General features: G+C 44.0%; 1 protein-coding gene across 3 annotated transcripts in view; it reads right to left on the bottom strand.

Moving 5' to 3' along the window:
• The window catches only part of NPTN (neuroplastin), a 70,290-nt gene that overhangs the window by 3,527 nt on the left and 41,911 nt on the right, over positions 1-24,852 (bottom strand). For 2 of the 3 annotated variants that reach the window (XM_013059368.2, XM_004758371.3), the window contains exons 4-6: positions 22,638-22,732; positions 11,125-11,258; positions 5,966-6,239 (exon numbers count right to left, since the gene is read on the bottom strand). In XM_013059368.2, coding sequence (XP_012914822.1) covers positions 5,966-6,239; positions 11,125-11,258; positions 22,638-22,732 — 503 coding nt within the window. Of the gene's footprint in view, positions 1-2,762; positions 3,677-5,965; positions 6,240-11,124; positions 11,259-22,637; positions 22,733-24,852 lie in introns of those variants that run through there. The other variant, XM_004758369.3, reaches the window with a different exon arrangement.

The following is a 24,852-nucleotide window of genomic DNA, read 5'->3' as shown; positions in this document are numbered from 1 at the left end:
GGGGCTTGGTGCACATGAAGCAGTTATGGAGGTCACAGTCTCCGTGTAGGCATCTGCAGGAGCACACGTCAGGAGTAATGTCTGTCACAGGGAGACATTGCTCCACCTGTTCCTTTGAGGCAACGGAGAGGCAAAGCCACTGCCAGCACACACAGTGACTGGAGCAAAAAAAGATTGAAAAACAAAAACAAAAACGAAAACAAACTAACCACAAACCAGTGACTTGTCAGCCAGAACAACAGGCTAGCGACACACCAGTGTCCACAAGGCTCTACTACAAGCAACAGTATACTCTCGACCAGGTACAGAGAACAAACTAAGACTCAAGGACACCCAAGACAGCTGTGTGCCGTGTACGCAGTGGAGATATACGGGACAAACCAAGACTGAGACACAAGCCCAGCCTACGTCCACTGGCACCACAATGCCCTACGCGCTCAGCATCCAGGCCAAGCCAGCTCAGCTACATGCCAGGAACTAAGCACTTCAGGAACTTAAAGGAAAAGACCCAGGAGCAAACTTAGAATAGTTTCAGTGCTTTAGCTGTGCACCGGAAAACAGAAAATTCTAGAGCAAGATAACTGACTAGAATATCACCAATCTACACCCGGCATGAAAAGAAAAAGCAGGGAAGGGAGACTCGCGATAGCCAAGCTAATCTCCTCAAAGCATGACACTGTCCACACTGACCCAGGCACTTTACACGCAAGCTTTGCTTTCCTTTGGTGGCAGAGGGGGAGGCCCTGCTGTCTGCCCAGTGACGTCATCTTCCAGCCCAACAAGCTGGTACCGTGCAAAGGGCTGCATGTAGAGGTTTTAGCAACAGCGGCTCTGGTGCAGCTGCCATGCCTGCAGGTGGGAGCAGGTGCTGCTCACACTAGTGTCTGGATCTCGCATCGTCTCTCCCCCCAATGCACATTTACAAGGAACCCAGAAAACAGTCTCATGTCTCTTACTGTCCTGGACTGAATCACTGTCTGCAGCACAACTCTCCCTTCACGGGTCAGACAAAACAAAACAAAACAAAACAAAAAACAAAACAAAACAAAACAAAAAAAAACAACCTGACCCTAACAGGGAAGTCAGGAGAGAGGAAAGCACAGAACTACAGAAGAAAAGGTACGAAAATCAAAAAGTAAATGAGGATTAAACAGCAAACTGAAATCCAAATTAGTTGTGAAAGTGAATGAAGTAAACTTGAAGTAAAGTGTTAACATTATGAACTGTGCATCGTATAGACTGAAGCGGAGATTAAACAAACTCCAAAAGCATGCATATCGCTCACTTACCACCATGTTTTAAGGGTTTGATGCAATTGAGGGGGGAAAAAAAAGAAGTCATAGTAACCGACAAATATCAACATACCCCCAAACCCTCAGGCCAAAAGATAGCGGCTTAAACTGGCTCTCCTCTTCGCCTGGGATTACTCACAGCCACTGGCTAGATGGGAGGAAGAGGACTGGGGAGAAAGGGAACAAGATGCTTCTGGAATCCGTCTGAGGAGAGTGAAGTTCCTGGTGGAACTGCCATCTTCCCAACTAGTTGTGCTATGGCGCTCACTCCGCCAGATCCCATCGCCTCACCGTCTGGAAGGTGCTCTGCGATGCCCAGTACACAACGCGTTACCTGATAGGGCACCACCTCGAAAAAGATGGCTTTTCAGTCAAAGTGACCAAGAGTTGATATCTAGTCAAAGCTTTTTCACTGCCTTCCTCTCACTGAGGATGGATTTTTCTAGTTCCTAAACCTGCTTAAATCTTGCCTCATCTCCATTGAGCAGCATTAAACCAGAGAGATTAACGGTCACATCCAGTTGCCTTTCATATTTAGTCCTACTGTATTCTCTCCACAAGGTAACTTGTTACTGACTCAGATGACCCCTAGATAGGAGACGATTTTAAAAAATCACATTTCTTTTCCAGCATTCCCAGCCAGCTGAAAAGCTTCAGATGTTCCCAACTAACAGATTTTTCAAACATAAGAAAAGCTCTTATTTGTAAAGTGTCTAAAAGATTTTGAATGTATCATAGCCACTAAAAATGGTCCCCCTAAGCCCCCAACTATCTTCTCCACCAGTAACTTAAGGAGGAGTCCCTTTGAACTGCTAATAAAAATTGTCCCCTGAATGTGAAAACAGAAAACTCTCTGATGCTGCCACTTCTCTTAAATCAGCTCTTCTTGTTTTCATTCGAGGTCACTAAATGTCCAGTAGAACTGAAGGCCCCAACAATGAGGCAGGCTCGCACCACATCTCCCCAGGTGACTGGGGAAGACAGACTTGAAGCATATTCGCGCGCACACTAATCCCTCCCTGGGTTCCGTCAGCAGAGAACCGACACGGAAGGTGTGCTCCAAGCATGTGAGCTGTAGGACGGATAGAAGGCTAAGAGGATGCCGGCTCGACCTACTCTTTTTAGATAATTACTATTTAACATTTTCAGAGAATGTAGTCAAGAAGTGAGTAAAGTGAAAAAACGAAAACTCTGATTTGACCCCATGATTCATCTGTTAACTGAAAACACTGAAGGTAAAAGGCGATATGCAGATAATCTACCTGTAAGACAACCTATTGGGCATCGATCCTCAAACACACCACAGCAGGGGCTTAAAGGGACTTAGCGTGCATTTTGCTTGTAAAATGCCCTGAGTAGAGGCGCCTGGGTGGCTCAGTCAGGTAAGCACCTGCCTTTGGCTCAGGTCATGAACCCAGGGTCCTGGGATCAAGTCCCTGCATTGGGCTCCTGCCAGTGGGGAGTTTTGCTTCTCTCTCTGCCTGCCGCTCCCCCTGCTTGTACACACTCTCTGACAAATAGATAAAATCTTTAAAAATAAAGTGTCCTGGGTAGACTCTAGTAGACAGAGTCTACTCGAGACAAAGACAGAGATCTTTTGGTTTTCTTCTGCTGAAAACCACTAAACCTTAACTCTAAGCATTTCCTATGTGAGAAATCTGAAACAGTATTTACTTTTCTGGGGAAATATACTCAGACGAAACTCTCTAAGTTCGAATTTGTGCATGTGTACAGTTTTAAATTGTTTAAATTGTTCCCTTAGTGCTTTTCTGGTAAGAGGCTGAGTGTCTTAAGAGCTCAGACTGCCCAAATAGGAATATTGTGAGTTTTACATGAAATTGTCTCATACCAAAAAAAGTTCAGTGACTCAGAAATCATACATCTACTCTGATAGTAAAGTACCTATTTTGGCAGAGAAAGCATGTCAGGCATATTAAAAAAAAAATCCATTTTCACTATGTCATAAATAAGTCAACAGCTCCACAGACGGTTATCTGACACAAACTCATCACCTCTACAACTCCAGTTTGTATCAGATAGGCAGTCCCGCTTCCTTCATTCCACACAGGGGTGCATGCATCTGTCTACGTGTAGGCTTAGGGAGGGCTGTGTGGGGAGAAAGCATATAAGGGGGCGGCCCGTACATGGGACTGCGCAGGAGTTGAGGGGAAACTAGCTGGAAAAAAGCTACAGCACAAGGAAAACTCACTGAAGAACAATCGACTTTTTTTTTTCTTTAATGATTAATTCCAGGGGGACAAGAAATGAAGGGGCATAGGAGCAGGGAGGAGTTGGAGAGGAGGCAGCAGACAAAGGAGAAAACTCTGGTGCGGAAATGCTGGAGCAAGGCAGGGATGTGGAGAATGGAGCCTGGACCGCGCTGGCTGTCGGGAAGGGAGTGGAGAGGAGGCAAACACTGCGATAATCCCAGCACCCCAGGTCTGTCACCCCAATTTCAACAAGAGAAAAGTAAATGCTGCTTACATTATAGTTCCTCTAAGAGACCAGAGCAAGATTTTAATTTGCACTTACCCATGTCTTTCATGTAGGATTCATCCACTATCTATAATAATTTCACTTAAAAGAGGGACCTTCCCTTCGGAAGCCACTCAGATCTGCTGACCACACACGGCTCCTCCACCCAACTGGCCACCACTTGCACTCAAGAGCCATGGAGCTCTAGGTGGTGGTGGTGGTTTTTACAATAGCTGCTCCCCATGTAGTTGTCTGTGCTTGTCAAAACCAATACTAACCATTTCTCAAATCTAACCCAAATGTCTTCCACACATGCGGGGTGGGGTGGGGGGCAGCCTGGTAATAAACCTGGTAATAAAGTGGCTTCCTAACAGGAAGACTCAGATGGGGATGTGCTAAGCCAATGTGTCACTCTGCCAAGAGAGTGGCAGCCAGCCTTGTCTTAAAAAATCAGGATCTGAAGCCCATCTTTGCCTTCTCCTACCTCTTTGCTTCTCTACCTTTCTGAACAGAAGGCTGAGCAAGGTGATATTCTGCAAGGCAAAGAGCATTCTGAGGGGATGAAAAGCCTTTGCAGAACCGAGGCGTAAGTGCTCCTAGGGAGCCAACGCTGGAAATACAGCGTCCCTTGACTCTCAGGCCTAAATATAAGTACTCTGCCTTGGAATCCTAATTTGTGGCAGGAAAGAGACAAAATTATAGGAAAGATAGTATGCATGTGTGAAAATCCCAAGAAGGCAGCTCACATCATAGAACAGCAGTTCTGTGGACTTAGGAGAAGGAATGTAAAAATCCTGGGGCGCGTTCCCCCTGCAGGAACTGGCTCATTTATTCCCACAGGTCCAGGGGCTTCCCGCCTCCCACAGGCGTAGTTAGGTTCAACAATGAGCCTTTCCGGCAGCCTCACTGTAATACTCTCTTCTGCTTAGGGCAACCAGAGAGATTTTGGAGGTGCTGAGAAGGAAAAGAAGGGGAAGGCCTCTCAAACGTGGCCTTCCAGAGAATCCAAAGCCCCCAGGCCTACCTTCAGGGCTGCATACCTTCTGAGGGAGCAGCAGCCACAGGGACACAGACGACTCTGCGGGGTGAGCACAGAACTGCGGTGCATGAGCACAGGCCCAGGACTGTCGCAGCAGAGCTGGCATCCTCACCGTCACCTGAGTCCAGCCTCCACTGAACTTAGACCCACACCCTTCTTGTCTAGTCAGTGACAGGCAAGTGGTGGTAATCGCTGGCTGGCCAATGACTTTGACGGTGATGTTACAGGGCAGAAGGGTGGGAGCTAGTCAGGAAGCCAAAAGTACTACTGATACACATCTCCAGCAGCAGCTGCCCCCTGACTATAATCGTGGGGTTAGAAATGGAATATCCACGACCGAAAAAAAACAAAACAAAAGGAAAAAACCCTAAAGATCCCCTAGGACTTTCCTCACTGTAAGCATGTCCAAAAATCTAAGTTCCTTGTTCTTTCCAATGCTTACTAATTCACTGTTGTCCTGATGCCACTATCCAGTCCTACCTCTGGCCTAAGCCAGCCTAAGGGTGTCACCTCAGGGCCTGGGCTCCAGGTGTTACTGCTTAGTAGCTCAGTCTTAAAACCAGGGGCGATGGATACATCAGACTACACCATCCTTGTCTGTGAGACAGAAAAGCCAAATGCTTGGTGGCTGCCTCACCAAGAACCTTGAAACCTGCCAAAGGAATCTAGCAAGGGAGCCAAAGGCTGATCTTATTCTCAAGATCAGTCTGATTGGGCTGGGGCGGCACCTGCAGGGCTATACCAGGCAACCACATGACAACCAATGAGATACCTTAAATCTGCCTGAAAGGCCAGGTGGCCTGCGATCTTGGGTGGCTTCTAGGCTTGACCTGGATTCCCCTCAAGCTCAGTCTGCCTGATGATCTGTATTGGAGGAGGACAGAGCTGAACAAAGAGACTGACAGCTGCCTGTTCCCCACATGGGGCCTGAAGGGCAGATGGGACTGGGGCTTGGAGAACAGCCAAATGCAGGGATGGAGCTAATTATAGCTCGAAGGTGGCTAATCTTAAGAGCAGGGTGTGAGGAACCAGTATGGGAATTCTCCTTCTCTCCTTTTGGGACTGAACCCCAACATCCTTATAGTCCTTTTTGGGTGCTTGGAAACCATCTCAAGGATCCAATCCCAACATTACAGCTATTTTGTAAGGATGCTCTTACCGTCAGGAACTTCATCTGGCCTCTTCCTCTTCTCATACACAACAATGATCACCACAAGGATGATGATTTCAGCCAGAATTCCCAAAAAAGGCCAGAGAGGGGCCAGGTGGCTCCGTACCCTGAGGATGGTGACAACGGAGGCGGAACCGATGGAGTTGGTAGCATTACATTCATACTCGCCAGGGTCTTCTGTGATCTGGAGACCCACGATGCTCAGCTCAGTGTAATTCTCCTTGTTGATAATGAAGAAGCGGCCGGAGGTATTGACAATGTCCTGCTCAGAGGCAGAGAAAGTAAGAACACACAGAGGTCAGTGGAGGTGAATTCGTGTCCAAGACAAGGCAGCAAAGTTCTCCCTTCTTAGTAGGACTCCTGGCTAGGATGAGGGAGCAGTGTCTCGGACCCTCTTTGTCCAGGTAACTCATGAGCAGCTCATTACTTGCTTCCTTTCAATATCAGTAACAGATCAGCAAGCTTCTGGCAGAGCCAGGTTAAGGTCTCCCCTGCCCAACGGTCCTCTAGACTTCTCCAACTTCTCTGAAGTGAATGGAAGAAGTCCTACCCTGTAAGCTCAGAAAAGACCAACTCAATCTAGAAAATGCTACTTTAAATATAGATAAGAAACTGTAACAGGAAGAAGATGAAGAAAGAGGGGTGTGCCCTCTATGGTCAGACAAATATGCTAACTTCAGGCCTGTCTGAGGACTTCAGAATCTGCACATCTACTTCACACTTGGTGAGTTCTGAAGTCTCCTTAAACTTCCTCTAGAAACCATGCTAAGAACTTGCTCCTAGTCAGAATGGAGAAGTTCATTAACTTCCCTTTCCTTTAAGAATTAGACGGTTAAAGGAAAGTTTATTCAGTCAATCAACAGCTGTTTACTAATGTATGTTATATGTCTCACAACCTACCAAGGGGAAGGCGAGACACAAGCGAACAAGGAGGCTGGCCTTTAGAGGGAACCAGACCTCCAAAAGGATGGTTACAGGAACGTGGCAAGAAGCCCCAACACACAGCATGTGCTGAGTACTGGGGGGAGACAGTGTGAGTGGCCAGTGCCAGAAAGAGTCGGATAAAGCTTGGGAGAAGAGCCAGCTTTTGCACTAGATGGTGGGGGGGAGGAGAGGGGATGGAGCAGATAGGAGCGCTCCGGGTCCATGTGAGAAGGCAGAGCCAAGAGTCCACAAGCAGGGGTCTAGGTGGAGCTGGGACAGGCTTACAGCACTGGGGTGACGGCAGGGCAAAAATGGACTTGTGTCAGCAGGCGGCAGCAACTAAAGCATAATCAGAAATAGTAAAGAAAGGGGAAGATAGCCCTGGACTGAGGTCTATCTGCACAGAGTGGCACACACAACTTAGTGTGGGTAAGGTTAAAATGGCAAACACAGCCTTCAGAGTAAGTTATGAAGCTTCACGTTGAGGACTTGGAACGCTGCCAACTTCTCTAACCCCCTACTCTCCTGGTTCACTCAGTCCATGTTTTCCACTTATGATCAGAAGTGATGTCTTCTTTGATCCACAAACCTTCAACACGGGTTTTTTTTTTTAATACCATGATATGCAAGAAACTTTAACCTTTTCAATCAATGCATAAGAAGATACTGAGTGGGACTTGTCCTACTGCTACAGAATTGATGACTAGGGAGAAGCATCAAAAGTACCCCATACCCGTGGATGGAAGTACAGCATAGGGAACAGGGTCGATAATATTGTAATAACGTTGTAGAGTAACAGATGGGACTACACTTGATCATGGTAAGCACTGCACTATGCGCAGAACTGTCCAATCACTGTGCTATCCACCGGAAACGAATACGTTATATGTCAACTATACTTCAGTAAAATTTTTAAATATATACATACATTTTTTTGAAGGACAACTTTTCAAACACCTTTAATCTAACTTGTACTGAGGAAGTGTTCACATATATTTATAACTAACAGTGATTGATATTTAGGTTTCAGTATTAACACTGTGTTATATGTTCAAATCTTCCACATTGTTGTTGATTTTCCCTCCATCTCATCTGTCAAAGGCTAAAAATAATATATGTAAGTCTGCCACCATATAACTGTGCATCTGGCTATATTTCCTTATTTTTCCAGTTTTTGCTTCATTCATTTTGAAACTACTATGTAGCATAATAGACCATGACAGCTTTGTCTTTAATGTGGATTATACCTCTTATCATGATAAAAAGGAACTCTTCTGGTTTCATGTTTTCTATTTGAACCTTTCTATAATGTTAATATTTCCATTGTTCTATTTATATAACTTCACCATATATATCTTTATTCATTTTTGTTTCAACACTTCTGAACTATTTTTTTGTATGCAGATCATCTTTAAGCAATATATTGTTACATTGTTTCTTAGATCTCTGCCTTTCAGTGAGGATATTTAAAACTTTGCATTTACTACTACTATAATTTTTATGTTTATTGTCATAGATTATGGCTTACTTTAAAAAAAAGTACCTCAGAATTCTTTTTAAAAAAAATAAAGTTCATACAAATCAGGGGCAGACAGTCCTTCCAGGGTTTATTAAAAGGGAGCCCCATCAAGCTCTCTTATGCTCAAGTCATTACCAGATTACCCCTTGCCAGTCTACAAAAGAGAAGACAGGTTGAGACCTGGCATTGCACACAGCCTTCTACCCTGCAGCTAAGTGGAACAGGCACCAAGAAAATCACTCAAAGATTGGGGGTGGCAAGAAGAAAGTATCTTTTTCCAGTGGTTATCCATTTAGGCAGGAGACTGGCTGGTAAGCTATATACCTCTCAACCTTGGATAAAGGCTATTTGGAGATGAGAAGGCAGAAGAACCTATACTCCCACCATTTGAAGAGTCATGAAGTTCAAGTTTCCTGTACCTAAGAGGTTTGCCTTCTGGGTGAGCAGACCCCAGCATCTGTGGCTGGAGCTAAATAAGAAACAGAAAGGTTCAGTAAGAGGAGATCTCTCATATCTAAGAACTGGTCCCGTAAAGAACTTACACAAATTCTTACAAGATCCAGGATCTGGATACCTGCCACACAGAGGCCCCAGAAGCAGCAAAAACCAACAGTAGACTCTTGACTATAGCAAAAGTCAGATGAGTGGGATTTGTTTCCCTTCCTGCCTCATACAGAAGAAAGAAAAACCCAGAAGACAGAGTGAGGACAATCCTCTACTCCCCTCAGGCTAGGGAGAGGGGACAGGAGGTAAAACTGGGAATTTGGGATTGGACTGGACTCCACTCTTTAACAAAAAAGAGGTCTAAGAAACCTATGGGATCTGCCTAGAAAAGGGATCTGTAAAATTAATGTCTAGAAAAAAACTGAAAGCATTTTATCTTCACCCTTAACCAAGTTTAGGCTGTTCAGCAAACTGGTTTTCAAAGGCATCAACCTAGAAATTTCTTTTCTTTTCCCTATCCTTCTTTCATTAAACTTTTGTTTCCCAATTGATTCACAGCTTAAAAGCAAGAGGAAATACTACTTGACTTTAAAGGTTTTTCACAATATAACAGGTAATTAAGAGTTCATGAGCATGAGAATAGGAGATCAATATCAAAATATCCACTGATGGGGAGCCTGGGTGGCTTCAGTCCTGGGGCTTGCATGGGGCTCCCTGCCCAGTGGGGAGCCTGCTTCTTCTCCCTCTGCTACTCCCCCTGCTTGTGCTCTCTGGCTCTGTCAAATAAAATCTTTTTTTTTTTTTTTAAGACTTTATTTATTTGACAAAAAGAGAGACAGCGAGAGAGAGAACACAAGGACCCCAAGAACATAACCTGAGCCAAAGGCAGACGCTTAACAACTAAGCCACCCAGGTACCAGGAAAGGAAGGGAAAGGGAAAAGGAAAGGGCCATTGAAGAATCAAGGGCTCTTCTACTCAGAGACCAGGAGAGAGAAATGGGCATTTGTTTGCCATCACAACTAAGTATTTTATTGACTTTTCAGGGCCTGCTCTAAAAATACTCAACCTCTCCCTTCCTCATCATCCCCCTTATTAATGGGTTTCTGAAATCTAGCCATTGTAGTTAATGTTAGAGTCCTTTTCACCATTTGACATATCATTATTGAGAGGTCATGGAGTGGGAAGAACCATGGACTTGAAATAAAAAACTGGACTTGACCCTTCCTTGGTTCTGTAACTAATTCACTTTGGTTAATATGTAATCTTTCTGAAGAAGCAGACTAGATTATCTCCTTGGTCCCTTCTGATTCTGACTATTGACAATCAAAGAGGATGACTGAGAAGTACAGTGCTGGGCATGCAAGGCCTGGGGATAGGAGGAATGGATGACACCCTCTCTGACAGAAAGAGAGACTGGCCAAACATCATGAATCAGAGAGTGAGTAAGAGTCTAAAACTTGGACTCCCTCCGCAGCACTACCAAGAATCATCCCCACAGACTGGAAAAAAGATGTTTTCTTTGATCTTTTTGAGAGCAGATACGGTCATATTTCCAATGTCCAATGCTGCCCTTGTACCTCACCATGTTGCTTCAATCCCTAATCAATACTCCCTGTGTTCTGGAATACACTAGTAATTGCCCTGGCTGCCATGTCTTCCCCCAAAACCAGAAAGGTGTACTGAGACTACTTCAAGAGCAGTGTTTTCTTTTGGACAAATGGACTAGAAAAATAATAAAAGTTTAAGATTGGGGTTATCTTGAGTGCCTGGGTGGCTCAGTTGTTAAGTGTTTGCCTTTGGCCCAGGTCACGATCCCCGGGTCCTGGAATTGAGCCCCATGTTGGAGTCCCTGCTCTCTGCTCAGTGGGAAGCCTGCTTCTCCCTCTTCCACTCACCCTGCTTGTGTTCCCTCTCTTGCTGTCTCCTTGTCAAATAAACAAAATTAACAAAATCTTTAAAAAAAAAAAAAAGAAAAAAAGCAACAGTTGGGGTTAACTATTTCAATTTCCCATCTTAAAGGCAAACCAGTCAAATCCCTTCGTAGACAGCCACCTTTAACGAATCTTGTAGGGATTCCATGCTGGACAGAGACTGTCAGTGACCTTCAAATTCAAAATGTAACCGTCTGTGACTAGAACGGGTGACCTAAGCCATGGCAGTATGGCAGGTTACAGCAACTACTCCACATGTCTGGATCTCCCAGGAGAAACTCTAGCACAGAAACCCAGGCAGAGAGAATCAAGGCTGCCTCCTACTCACCATTGGCATACCATTCTTCTTCTTGCGCCATATCCAGTCGGGATGCGGGTAGCCAACTGACTTGCAATACATCATGGCATCTTGCCCTTCATTCTTATTCTCACTCCGTTTATGGCCAGTGATGTCAGGAGCAGCTGTGAGAGAGTGTTCAGCAGTTACCACAGGAGCCTACAGGATACAAAGGCCTTACCTATGGACTCGGAGTTCTGCTTCTAATACAGCCAGTCTCTAGGCCTGTCCTCATAGTCATCTTTGATAACAGGCATTTCAGGTCAGAACAAAGCAATGGAACCAATCCATCCCCTACCTCTCACCCACTGAAGCAATCACGCAGATACCAGGATTACTATACATGAAGTTCTGCTAACAATGCAGGTGGTTCTCTAACCTCCTAGAAGAGTGGACACAGGCTCAACTACCCTAAATGAAACATCCTTTAAAAAAAATGCACACAGGGACTATTATCTCCTCTTCTGGTTATGGTTTTTTTTTCTTAAAATGTGTGCACTATTAACAATTACAGATTACATCAAATGTCATACACTCCTTTAAGGAAATGAGAGAACCCTAAGATCAAACACTTAAAATCAAGTCCTACTGCAAGATACGTGAAAACAATGAATGCCCAGAGAAGCAATCTGATGAACATCAATGGGCAAGGTTCTCCTAGGAAAGAAGGAATCCAGCAAACTGGTCTTCACAAAGGGTAAGAAAGGAATAAACATGAAATTCAACCAATGTCCCAAGAGACTTCAACAGTTTCAGAATCTGACCTGTACACTTGATTTGCAGTAATCTCAATAAACCCAAACTTGGAATTTCTAGATACATTAGACATTGCTAGTATTCTCTGTTTTAAGGGATCACTTACAAAGAAATAGAACTTGTGGTTTAAAAATCAGGTAAGTTTCGGGGCACCTGGGTGGCTCAGTGGGTTAAAGTCTCTGCCTTCAGCTCTCAGGTCATGATCCCAGGGTCCTGGGATCAAGCCCCGCATTGGACTCTCTGCTCTGCAGGGAGCCTGCTTTTTCCTCTCTCTCTCTGCCTGCCTCTCTGCCTACTTGTGATCGCTGTCAAATAAATAAATAATATCTTTTAAAAAATTAAATAAGTTTCAAGGATCTAAGAAGTCAGAGATGGGGGCTAATTCTTTGAAATTAGTCTCCTTTGATCTTAACTAAATTTTCCACCATACCTCCTCCTCATCAGTTACAGTAATGTGAAAGCAATAAAACTCAAAGTAGGCCAGATATCACTTTGTTGGCCAAGATAGGAAAGAGAATCAATAAGCCTGGTCCAAATTCCAGTTTTGCTTGTTCTTTAATTATTCTGTGCTTCAGTTCTACATCCACTATCAAATGGAGGTAATTCTAGCCCCCATCTACATCCAGTGTCCTTGGATAAGTAAGATTTAAAACATTCACCCTGAGACTATAAAAGCCTGTACCATTATATTATGTTATGGGCTCGTCCCATGTTCCCCTTCTAAATAGCTTGGTTTTTCTTGGCTTAAAAAAAGGATCCAGGGCGCCTGGGTGGCTTAGTGGGTTAAGCCGCTGCCTTCGGCTCAGGTCATGATCTCAGGGTCCTGGGATTGAGTCCCGCGTCGGGCTCTCTGCTCAGCAGGAAGCCTGCTTCCTCCTCTCTCTCTCTGCCTGCCTCTCTGCCTACTTGTAATCTCTCTCTGTCAAATAAATAAATAAATCTTTAAAAAAAAAAAAAGGATCCAAAAAAAAGGATCTCAGACTGTGCTTCCCAGCCCACTTCTAGAGGCACCTGGACAGAAAGGGAATGAACAAGGTCCCAAGATGTCTCTATAGCCACTGCCTGCCCAACTGAGGCCGGCTCGGTACTAGTCAGTGTGAGGTCTTTTCTAAAAACGATGTTATAAAAGGAAACATCGTTTCTCCCCCCAAGCAAACTTCCTCACTGCAGAAGGGAGTGGACCAGCGGGGTCAATCTTGTTGCCACCATACCAGATTTCCCCCAAAGCCACTTGATCACTGCTCAGACCTACTGTTCCACCTGCTCACCCCTCCTCAGAGCTTTCTTCAGTCAATAAATAGTAAAGACCATCTTAAGTACTACAAGAAGCAAGCTCCACGACGATACACTAACAAAAACACCATTGGAGAAGACACAACAAACAGAGGAGCTACCATTTTGCTTCTAGCTGTTTCATGTGTTTGATCAACATTGGCTGAGCACCTACCATGTGCCAAATCCATCAGAGTGGTGGGGGGAAGGCCTTTCTGTTGAGGTGAATTTTAGCACAGTCATGAAGAAAATAAGGGAGTAGAGCACTTCTATATCCATGGGAAGAACACTCCAAATAAAAGACAAAAAAGCCTTAAGGCAGAGATGCACTTGTTATGGACAAGGAACAGCATGGAGGAGTTTGGTTGGAGCTCAGTAAGCAAAGCCAATGGTAGAAGAGGACATCAGAGTGAATGGAGCCCAGATCAAAGAGGACTTTGCAGGCCACTGCAGTGACTTTGACATTTACTCTGAGTCACCTAGGAAGCCACTGGTAAATACCAAGCAGGGGTATGGAAAGATCTGCCTGTTTAACAGGCTCCCTCTGGTTCCTATGTAGACAACTGTGTTGAGCGACATCAGTGGAAGCAAGACCATTTAGGAAGCTGTTAAGAGTAATCCAGGCAAGGGAGAAGGTGATTTGGATGACAGTAGTAGCAGTAAAAGTTGGGGAGATTCTGATATATTTTTTAGGCTGAGTTCATGTGTTTATCAATGGACTGGATGGATGTGGGATGCAAGAGAAAAGAGCCAGGATGACTCCAAAGTTTCTGGCTCGAATAATTTTAAAAGGGAGTTGCCAGTTACTACGATAAGGAAAACTATAGAAGACTCAAGCTGTGTTTTGTTGTTGTTGTTGGGTTGTTTTTATTTTGTTTTGTTTAGGGATAGAGCAATGGTGGTAGTAAAAACCAGGAGTTCAAAGTTTAGGACGTGTTAAGCTTAAGATACTTTTTTAATATCTGAGTGAAGTTGTCAAGTAGACAGCTGAGATGTCCAGTCTGAAGCTCAGGACAGTAGTCTAGGATGGAGATGGAAACTTTAGAAATCAGCGTATGTGTGGCAGATTTTTCCATTTTCATTCTCCTCTGCCCCACAGAGAATACCCACTCTGGCCCAGTTATCTAACTAATACCATCAGCTTTTACCTTGGGGACTCATCCCAATATTGCACATCAGAACCACCTAGAAGGCTAAAAGGTGAGTTGGCTTATGATGCCACGGCCTCTAAGAAGTAGCTATTCTGAAAGGAGGCAGACCAGAAGGCCAAGACCTGAGAAGGATGGGGATGATCTTCACTCCTACCGTGGTGTTTAGGGAACCACCACTTCCCCTTTTCACTGATTCTGGTATTCTACAGAGGCGTCTATTTACCCATGTGAACACGGCCTTAAAGCCTACTATACACAAAGACTATCTAGGAACTTAGCCACCCTCATCACACTTTGTTGGCCATACTTACATAGTGTAAACCTATAGGCAAGAGACTTCAGTGGTTAGATCTGTTACTGCTTTCTCCTCAGCTTAGCAAAGAATACCAAGTGACGCTCTGATTAGTCACCCTTGGGATGGTGGAAGTGTCACTAGTGTTGTGGGCAGAGAGAAAATTAACCCAAGCCACATCACTCTATCCCTAAGGGAAGGATTATAACAACTATTACCTTAGCCTTTGAGTCAAAGAAAAATCTTTTTCACTTCTCTCTATCCTTTATGGTAGCTGCTCAATCAGAAAGCCTGCACTTCGGATGGCAGCCACATCTGTGTGAACATCGCATAATGCATAAACTTACCAAATGACAGAGCTATATACCTGAAACTAATGTAATACTGTGAGTCAACCATACACAAATAGTGGGGGAAAAAAAAGAAAGAAAAGTGGGGGAGGTGGAGAAAGAAAAGCTGAGGACAGTGGATCCACAGCAAGAAAGATCACTAGACTCTCAGAGCACATGTAAGCACTGGGAAGAGAGCAAGGGGGGTTCCTTAGGGCTCAGAGTCCTCTCAAGGTGGTTTTTATTTTTTATTTTTTATTTTTTTTTAAGATTTTACTTATTTATTTGACAGAGAGAGATCACAAGTAGACAGCGAGGCAGGCAGAGAGAGAGGTAGAGGGAAGCAGGCTCCCTGCTGAGCAAAGAGCCCGATGCGGGACTCCATCCCAGGACCCTGAGATCATGACCTGAGCCGAAGGCAGCGGCTTAACCCACTGAGCCACCCAGGTGCCCTCATGGTGGTTTTTAAATAGTCACCAAAGTCTTTGATATTTTTCCCTTCAAGAAGTGAAGCATAACTACTCCCTCCCCGAGTGTGGCCTAGTGACAGTAATCCAATGAATGAATGAATGAATGAAATAAAGCAGAAGTAAAGGTATGTGACTTGGGATAGTTCACAAATGACCATGTGTCTTTCTCCTTGCTCTCTTTCGGATCACATGTTCTGGGGAAGGTTAGCTGTCATACCTGGAGGACACTGAAACAGCCTATGGAAAAGGCCCACGTAGTGAGGAACTAAGGCCTTCTGTCAACAGCAGCCATGTGAGGCAGCCACCTAGCAAACAGATCCTCCAGCCTCCATGAAGCTTTCAGAAGACTGCATGCAGCCTGAGAGACCCTGAGCCACCCCACTAACCAGCTCCCTAATTCCTGACCCACAGAACCTACAAGGTAATAAGGGGGGGTTTATTTTGTTTTGCTTTTAAGTCTCTAAGTTTGGTGCTAATTTAACCACCCAATGAAGAAGACATTACCCCATTTACATAGACTGGAAAACTCAAGTTTGGAAGTTATTGAACTTCTAAAAATACATTGCCAATAAATGGTAAAGCTAGAGACCAAATTCAGGACTGATTCCAGAGGTCATGCTTTTTTGTACTTTATCACATAGAAGAGAAAATAAACCAAACTAGAATGGAGTCCATAAAAAATAAAAATATGCAATATGCATTACAACTGCATAGAAAACTGCCTAAAGGTTATCTTTGCTTGTAGATGTAACAGAACACTCTAGACCTGAGGTGGACTGATTTAGCCCTCGGACTTTACTCTGTATACCATAACATAAATAAAAGGAGCTTTGGACTTTAAGTCAAAGAAATTTAGGCTCCATTGAGACTATGACTCACCAACTGAGTAACCTAAGGTGGGTCATTTAAAATCCTTTGAGTTTCACTACTCACTTTTGTAAAACAGGAGTAATACTCACATAATTCACAGAGGTCTTATGAGGATTAACTTACATCTCTGTACCAATCTAGCACATGATTGGAGCTCAGGGTCAAAAACATTTAAATTTAGTTATTAATCAGGGAAAGGAAAGGCTAGACTCAGACTCTGGCATTAGAAGTTCTAAGAAGTCAAAGAGATGCTGATTAACGTGTTCTCTCCCTACTGATATAAACAGGACTTTTGTTTGTAACTCTAATAAGGTTTAATCGGGTCAGATACTCACAAATTTTGATTAATGGCCTATTTATATTGATTAAGGTGTCTCACCTTCTATGGGCTTGCCAATTAATAAGGAACTACTTAACCAGGGTCAGCTGGTCTAAAGGTAGGTAGGTCTGTGGCATCTGACAGAGCCAAATACTCCTTACTTCCCCTACCCTCTCAGAGAGGCAGAGAGTAACAGAGGGACCTTTAAAAGAGATCAGAGATCTACTCAGGAATTAACTTGCTCTCTGGCCTTGTTAGACATCAGTTAATGGATATCCTTCCAGTATCCTGATGAATGGCAACAGAGGGACCTTTAAAAGAGATCAGAGATCTACTCAGGAATTAACTTGCTCTCTGGCCTTGTTAGACATCAGTTAATGGATATCCTTCCAGTATCCTGATGAATGGCAACACAGGGGTTCGAAAAGAATCTTAGTTACCCAAAAACATCTGACCCAATTTCATTATCTGGGCCCATAGCTGAGGACGAACACATGTTTCTCAGCACCCTCTGTTGCCTGTCCAGCCTACACTTAAGAGCAAAGCATCCAGCTTCTCTGTCACACTGGCGGCTGCAGAAAGTGTCCACTTGGGCAATGGAGTCATGTTCAGCTGAATCTGACATTAAATAAAGTTAAACACAACAGAGCTAAGAATGGAGTCATAGGGTGGGGTTTCATACTTTTCAAGGCAAATTCATAACCTCACAACTCATTTTTCGTCTTTGCTGTAAGCAAACTTAAAGGCTTGGCTGAAGGCAGAGAGAGAGAGAGTTAAGATTTACTATTAAGCCAAGAGCTAGCCCAAGAAGCAATATGAGACTGGTCACAATGGAAACAAAAGGGATGTTGGCTTTGTGGCTCAATAAGCCGCCTCCACACACGGTAGATGCATCACTCATCTGACGACTAGAGCAGCCCGGGACTTGTGCTGCCTTCTGCAGATGAGACTCTTCCCCTTCTGTGTGTGAGAGCACTGAGTGGGTGGCATCTGAAGTCTCCTTGAAGACAGTGATTCTAGCCTGGGCCACTCTTATCACCCAGAGTGCTCTTCGTAAGCCTGATATCCAGCCACAGTGCCCACACATTCAGTCAAGTTTGAGAACCATTGTTCTCGTATCTTTCCTGGCACCAGTTCGAGATCCAGGCAGTAGAAGGAGGTACTGTCCCTTAAGACAGGGAGATGAGTGAGTGGAGGTATGTGGAGCACTGAGGGGACACTCCCAAAGCTGAGAAGCTGACACAGCCAACTACCATGAAGAAAAGAAGCTTAGAGATCCTTTTCTTCAATAACCCAGCCTCACCTTTGGGTTCTCCCCCTTCCATTTAAGGGAACTAGAGCCTACTAGAGCCTTACAGGAACTCTTAAGAGCATCTATCTCACCCTGCTTCATCACACACTTGTGGAAGCTGAGGCCCGAGGAAAGGAGAGAACGACAGTGAATGGTTAGGGCCACTGAAAGTTTAATGGCAAGGCAGGATTAGAACCCACTTCTGACTCTCAGTCCAAGACATTCTAGCTATTATATGATGAACACAGCAACATGGCTTAGGGCCTAGGAGCACAGGTTCTGGCACAGGAGTGCCTGGATGAGAACCCTTGTTCCATGGGTTACCTGTCACACTGGGCCAGTCATCTGATTCCCTGGATCCTCCATGTTCTCCCCTGAAAAGTGGAAATAATAATGGCATTTCCACCCAAGAGCTGTGAAGACTCTAAGGGAGGACAGAATTGTAATGCACCTAGCACGGAGCCTGGCACAGTTAGTGTGCAATGTTAGCCATTCTTATTAAGGAAGGTCAGGGTAGCACCCTGAAGAGAGGAAAAGAACGAACAGGTATGGTTATTTGGGCTGAGGTTGATGCTCACAATGTTCTAGCAACTTCAAGGTATTATTTTGCTTTCAAAGACTTCTCAAGTATGGGCAATTCAGCTTTGACAGAAGTTCTGACCTAAAGGATGTCAGAACCTCTAAGCATCCTTGCCAATCAAAGTAGCTACCTATCAAATAAATAACCATGGAAATGCTCTGTTTGCTGAAAGTGCCAGACAAATGAAGAGATGTGTATTATTACTCTTAATGATACTGTCATCACTCCATCTCAGCCAGTCTGAACTTTTAATGTATCGACTGTAAGGCCATATTACAGAGTAGGAAACAAGGATTCAGGATAAGGCTATAACATTTAAAAATCCTAACATTTAGCCATAAAATTAAAATACAAAGAAAGCTGAGAAATATGGAGGGAAAAACAAGATCGGTCTCATCTCTGGTAGCCCCCACAAGACTGAAAGTCACTTGATATGCCCAGTGAGCAGAGAGAGATAATGGTGAGCTTAATAAAATGAGTTAGACCCTCGGGGCGCCTGGGCGGCTCAGTGGGTTAAGCGCTGCCTTCGGCTCAGGTCATGATCTCAGGGTCCTGGGATCCAGTCCCGCATCGGGCTCTCTGCTCAGCAGGGAGCCTGCTTCCTTCTCTCTCTGCCTGCCTCTCAGTGTACTTGTAATTTCTCTCTGTCAAATAAATAAATAAAATCTTAAAAAAAAAAAAATGAGTTAGACCCTCAATGCAGACCTTCCTGGGTCTGGGATGTACCTTTCCCAAGAGGCGATAGCATGTTTGTTACAGAGGATTTGGTGACCACCAGAATCCTTTTCTAAAAACAGAACAAAATTCAAATTCCTTATTTCTTGGACTAATCAAAATAACGGAGTGATGAGGATAGGGTTTGGAAGTCAGGAGAGGGGTTTTCTTTTTTTTGTAAATTACAGACATTTTTAATGTGCTTTGTTATGAGCACATTTTGTTTTCTAGTTTCAGAAAAGGAAGAAAGGGAAAGAGGAATGACAGTAAGAGTTAGAAAGGTTGAAGAATTACAGAAACAGAAAATTCAGTACCTATCCATTCACGAATGCTCTATAGCAAGCTATGGAGTGTCTAGAAGACATAACCTCTGAAGAGTCAAAATGCTGGGGAAAGAGATGCTTCCCCACAGTTACCTAAGTGGATCCCAAGACAGGCTGGGCTTTGCGGCCAAGATCCCACTAAGATCTAGTCATGGAGATTTCCTCTCCCCTGGCCAGCCGTGCTCCATCTTTCACCCCCAGCATCTGCTCAGGTCACCTGGCAAATACTTAAGAAATGTAATCCTTACACAGTAATAGTATCTTCCTGTTTACACTGTGCCACATTTTTGGCCTTTAAAAAAAGTACAAGAAAAAAACCCTACTTCAGATGCAAGGCCTTCCCTACTACATGTGGACATTGCCATCCTCAAAATTCCTTTCTTGACAGGGGCTCTACAGGCTAGAGTGGAAAAACACTGCCACCTCAGGCCTGCTCCTGGCCACGTGTCCCTCTGACTCCTTCAGTCTTCTTTTCCCTTGCACACGGTAAGCAGTGCAAGATATGATGATCTGCTCTTCCAGTGCCCAGTTCTGATCTAGTCTAGGCCCTTTGCTCCCCACAGTGCTAAGTCCCAGCAACACCTCGGTGAGGAGGAGCAGAATGCATGCAGTACAAGCCAAAGAGGGGAGAAAAGGGCTGTAGCCTGCAGAATTGGTGCTAAGGCGATCTATCTGTGTGCTATAAGTGAGCCAGCCCTGAAATGCCAATTTATACTTGAACCACAAAGGAAGATTCTCAGAGACTCCTTTCAGCAGAGGTCACTTAATGTTTCTTGAATCTCTCTCAAGTACTCAGCATATTTTTCAAATCTTTGTAACTATACAAAGATAACGGTCTTTTACCTTGCCATATTGGACTCTGAGAAAACAAAACCAGAATTTATATGAAATTCATAGAATTTCTGGGAATTATATGAATTTCTGGGAATCAGCCCCTCTCTCTCTCTGTGGAAGGCAGTTTGCAACCCCAACCACCTAGCTTAGAATATGATCCTGGGCTTATGGCAAATCATTTTTTTTTCTTTTCTCCCCCGCCATGGCAAATCTTTTTTGAAGTTAAACAAAAAAAAGTCAAATGTTCAGTCTTTATCAGACTAAACTAATTATCCCCTAAAAGACATTAAATGTTCAACTGTTTTCTATCCAGGTGTTAGGGAAGAGAGAGACTGGAATTCACTGTAAATTTTCTTGAGAGACTAACCCATCAGTCCAAGCTAATCACAGAATATGCTTCAGAATTCTATGAAAGAGAATTCCCTTAAGGTCTACTCTTTTAAAAGCAGAATTCACCACCTGCCCAATCTTCCTCACAGAGCTCCTGGGCAGCAAAAGGCAGCAGTGCACAACACACACAGTCACAGCGACAAGCTGTCATGGAAGTTTTAACCTCCTCTGAAAATGCTCCTGCCTGCAGCCTCCTATTCTCTGCCGCTCCAGACCACTACCTCCTATCTGCTAAAGGGAATGTGAGGAAAAGATGTCTTGCGGGGGGGGGGGGGGGGGGGGGGGTCACAAAAGCACAGCTCATGAGCAGCCAACCACTGGGAAACCTCCATCTCCACTCCTGAAAGCGCTGCTAGAAATCAGGAGAGCCAAGTCAGCAGGATCACAGTGAAGCCAGGACTTCCAGTTGCTTGGAATTATGTTTCAGACTTGCGGAGGACAGCTAACTACACACACCACTCTCCCTCCTCACCCATCCTGTTACATCCTGTGCCAAAGGCTCAGCCTGGAAGACTACAGGGCCTCCAGTCTCTCCTGGGAGAGTAAAACATCTCTCCAGGTAGTCCTGCTCACCCAGCCAAGGAAAGACACTCAGCTGACTTAGAGAAAAGGCCTTCTCATGCCTCCCTCCCCATGCTGAACAAATGCGTCATCCTTCAGAAACAGAGATAAACCCAGACCTCTCCAAGAAAAGCCCTGAAGGAATCAAATCCCAGGTTCTCTGTCCTGTGTGGACTGTAACCATGCCACTGTGACTCAACCCCTTCAGGCATTTTGAATTCAATCTGGCAGCTAGAAGAGACACTGGCTACCCTTATGTCCACTTATAAGTCAGGGCTGTGTCAGCAAGACAATGCTTTCATTTAATAACAACATATAACTGAAACTTAGAATCTGTCTCAGCCTTTCTTTAATCTGAACCTCTAGTCTTCTAATTGTTTAAAGAAAGATCTGAGTATCTGCTATTATGGGATCTTCCATTTCCTAAATTTGTCCTTTCAGCTACTAAAGATCACCTATGGATTTAAAGAACAAGTCTGTCTCTTTCCTAAGCAAAATGAAGAAGACTGGAAAAACAAACAAACAACCCCTCATCTCTTTAGTCTAACCTCAAACAGTAGCCCCACCTTCCCCCTGGACATTTCATAAAATGGAAAAACAGGGGACTGAGAGTCAAGACCTGGGTTCTAACCCTAGCTCTGCCACAAACCACTCTGTGACCCAGAGCTCATGGCTGCACTCTTCTGGGTCTCAGCTGCTTCTTTGAAATAACATAGGAAAGCTGGATTCACAATGTTAGGGTAGCTCCAATCTTGTAAAATTCACTTGTCCCTTCTCTTAGAGTTCCTTTCCTTTCTCGAACTTTCAGCTACATGTTCAAGACACAGCTGTTGAAGTTGCCACGCACCCAGTTCCTATTAAAATTCCAATGAATTACCCACAAATAGTTTATGTTCACCATGCACATCTTATTTTTCCAAATCCTCCTGGCCTGTTGGAGAGACCTATGTAATAATATTTGTAAGGTACTTCGTTCTAAGGGATTTACATAGATTGAACCATAACGAAGCTGCCAACATTCATTTTTACCACACAGAAACAGCAATCTCCTATGCCTCAAACTACCGTATCAGCTTATTCATTCCTCCTTACAATCCCCATGAGGTAGGTTTTACAAACGAGGACACAGGAGCACACAGAAGTTAATAACTTGCCAGTCATATACATAGCTAAGAGATGATAGGTCTTGGAGTTAAACCTGGGCGCCTGAGCTCTGAGCTTGTGGTCCTATCATAATGTTATACTGCCTCCCATAATGGGAACAAGAACAGCTTGAAGACTGGAAGTCCAGACCAAGTAGTGTCTCAGAAAGAGAGCGAGAGGCTCACACTGCAGCCTCTGTTGGGTTGTACCTTTCACTTCAATGGTGGCATTTGCTTTAGGAGCACTGACAAAGTGATATACACAGTGGTATTCGCCTGAATCCTCAGCTCTCGGCTTATTGATCCTGCAGAGATGAGAAAAAAAAAATCAAGTGAGGAAGCTGGGAACAAATATACAACAAAATACACAACAAAAGAATCAAAAGGGCAACCAGGGCCCCTGCTCTCCAAACTGTGTCCCTGAATGCAACTCTCCTCCTCCTAACTAAAAGCAAAACCTCCCTCCATGTATTACAAAACATTAATGCTTCACTCCTTCCTGGGTGCCTGGAATACAAATATAGAATGATATATGCTCTCTAACCTTAAACAAGCAATCAAAATAAGAGGGCTGTACAAAACAGACTCTATTTAGATACAGAGGATGGAGCCATCAATAAAAACTTCTTGCTCACCTGGTGGTTCTAGTCAAATAAGTAAGAGCAGGAAAAAAAGCAAATCTTCTGTGCTTCCCTAAAGACCCTGTTGTGGGCTTGTTCTTCCCACACTGTATTTCAGTAGTATGCCTTTCAATAAGTCTACTCACTAACAGGACCCAGGGGACATTAGGGAGAAAAAAAAATCTCTGACAGAGCACCAGCCACAAAGATGCAACTAAACTTTTAAGACTTTTAAGTACAGGGATGCCTTGATGGCTCAGTTGGTGGGGTGTCTGCCTTTGGCTCAGGTCACGATCCCAGGATCCTGGGATGCAGCTGGGCATCGGGCTCCTTGCTCAGTGAGGAGTCTGCTTCCCCCTCTGCCTGCCGCTCCCCGCATTTGTGTGCATGCTCACTCTCTCTGACAAATAATAAAATCTTTAAAAAAAGAAAGAAAGAAAGAAAGAAAAGAAAAGACTTTTAAGCACAGCTAGAACTCTAAGGACCGGCACAAATCTGCTCCCTACCATCATCTCAGCCACTTTTTAGCCATGCTGGGCTCCTTCCACTTTTTCAACGTGCCCCACTTGTTCCTCCCTCAAAACCTCGACGTGAGATATTCCTTTAGAGAATGCTCTTCCCATTACCCTAACCTAAGTCTTTCTGCATCAGTCTTGGCTCACATCACTTCCTCCTATCCTCAATCTAAGTGACATCCCTCTCCCTGACATGCTCATTATACACTCAGATTCTTCATAAGCATTCATCATATGTGATTATATACTTATTATATATGTATCATAAATATATAATATATTACATATTTTTATATTTTATAAATATATATTATATAAATATGTAATATATATTATATATTTATGTGATTGCTTGATGAATGTCCCGTTTCCCAAAAGACCAAGGGCTATGTGGACAGGCACTGTTTATTCGGTGTACAATTCTATACGCTGCATATGATCTGACCCGGAATACAGCAGAGGGAAGGAATAAAGGAGTAAATGACTGAATGAATATAAACAGAGAGTAAACAGCTATGCAGAGATCCTGATCAAGTACATCATAGTGACAAGAAGGACTGTAGGAAGTGTGTACGGCTAGAACAGCACTCCTCTGAATTCCACAGGGTGATCCTAAACAAGCTTTCTTGCCCCTAACAACCAGCTTCACACCAGCTCAGTACACTATAGCCTGGACACACACCCCAAAACATATGCAGACAGGCTAGTGCGTAATTACCAAAGAGAGAGAAATCGACATCAGAGGATAGCCATTATATAGCTTCTCCTCTCTTGACTCAGTGGTTGAAACATGACACTTGTGATGGTCAAATCTCTACCGCACTAGTTAACGTCTGAGATAAACCCCTAACCTTGACCACTGACTAGCCTAATATAAGTATCCATCTTACTGTTCATCCCAAAAAAGAAACGGGGTTAACAGAATATGGAGGAGGAGAGACACAGCCTCTCCCTAGGACTGTCTCAGCATACCCACTGCAGCATAATATTCTAAGAGGAACAGCCAAGAGTCTTCTAAATTTGATACAAGTAGCTCTTCTTAAATCAATATGCTCCCAATAGGGAAAACAGACAAGTCAGCTGCTTTTAACAAATGTTCCAGAGTTTCAAGGAGGAAAGGCAGCTGTACCCTTAGGGCTCAGACTAACTTCAGTCTTGAAAAGACTTAGAAAGATGACTCCCAAGCTTGAGCCCATGCCTAGGGCTCAAAATCGCCTACATAACATTCCCTTCAACTAGCTATTGGGAAGCAACTGAAGCAAATGGAAAACATCCCCTCAAGTGAGCAGG

The sequence above is a fragment of the Mustela putorius genome, unplaced genomic scaffold (genome assembly GCF_011764305.1).
Source record: "Mustela putorius furo isolate JIRA1106 unplaced genomic scaffold, ASM1176430v1.1 tig00003972_pilon_pilon_pilon, whole genome shotgun sequence".
Classification (NCBI taxonomy): domain Eukaryota; kingdom Metazoa; phylum Chordata; class Mammalia; order Carnivora; family Mustelidae; genus Mustela; species Mustela putorius.
Note: the sequence above shows the minus strand (reverse complement) of the source record. Positions and strands in the feature narration are given on the sequence as shown.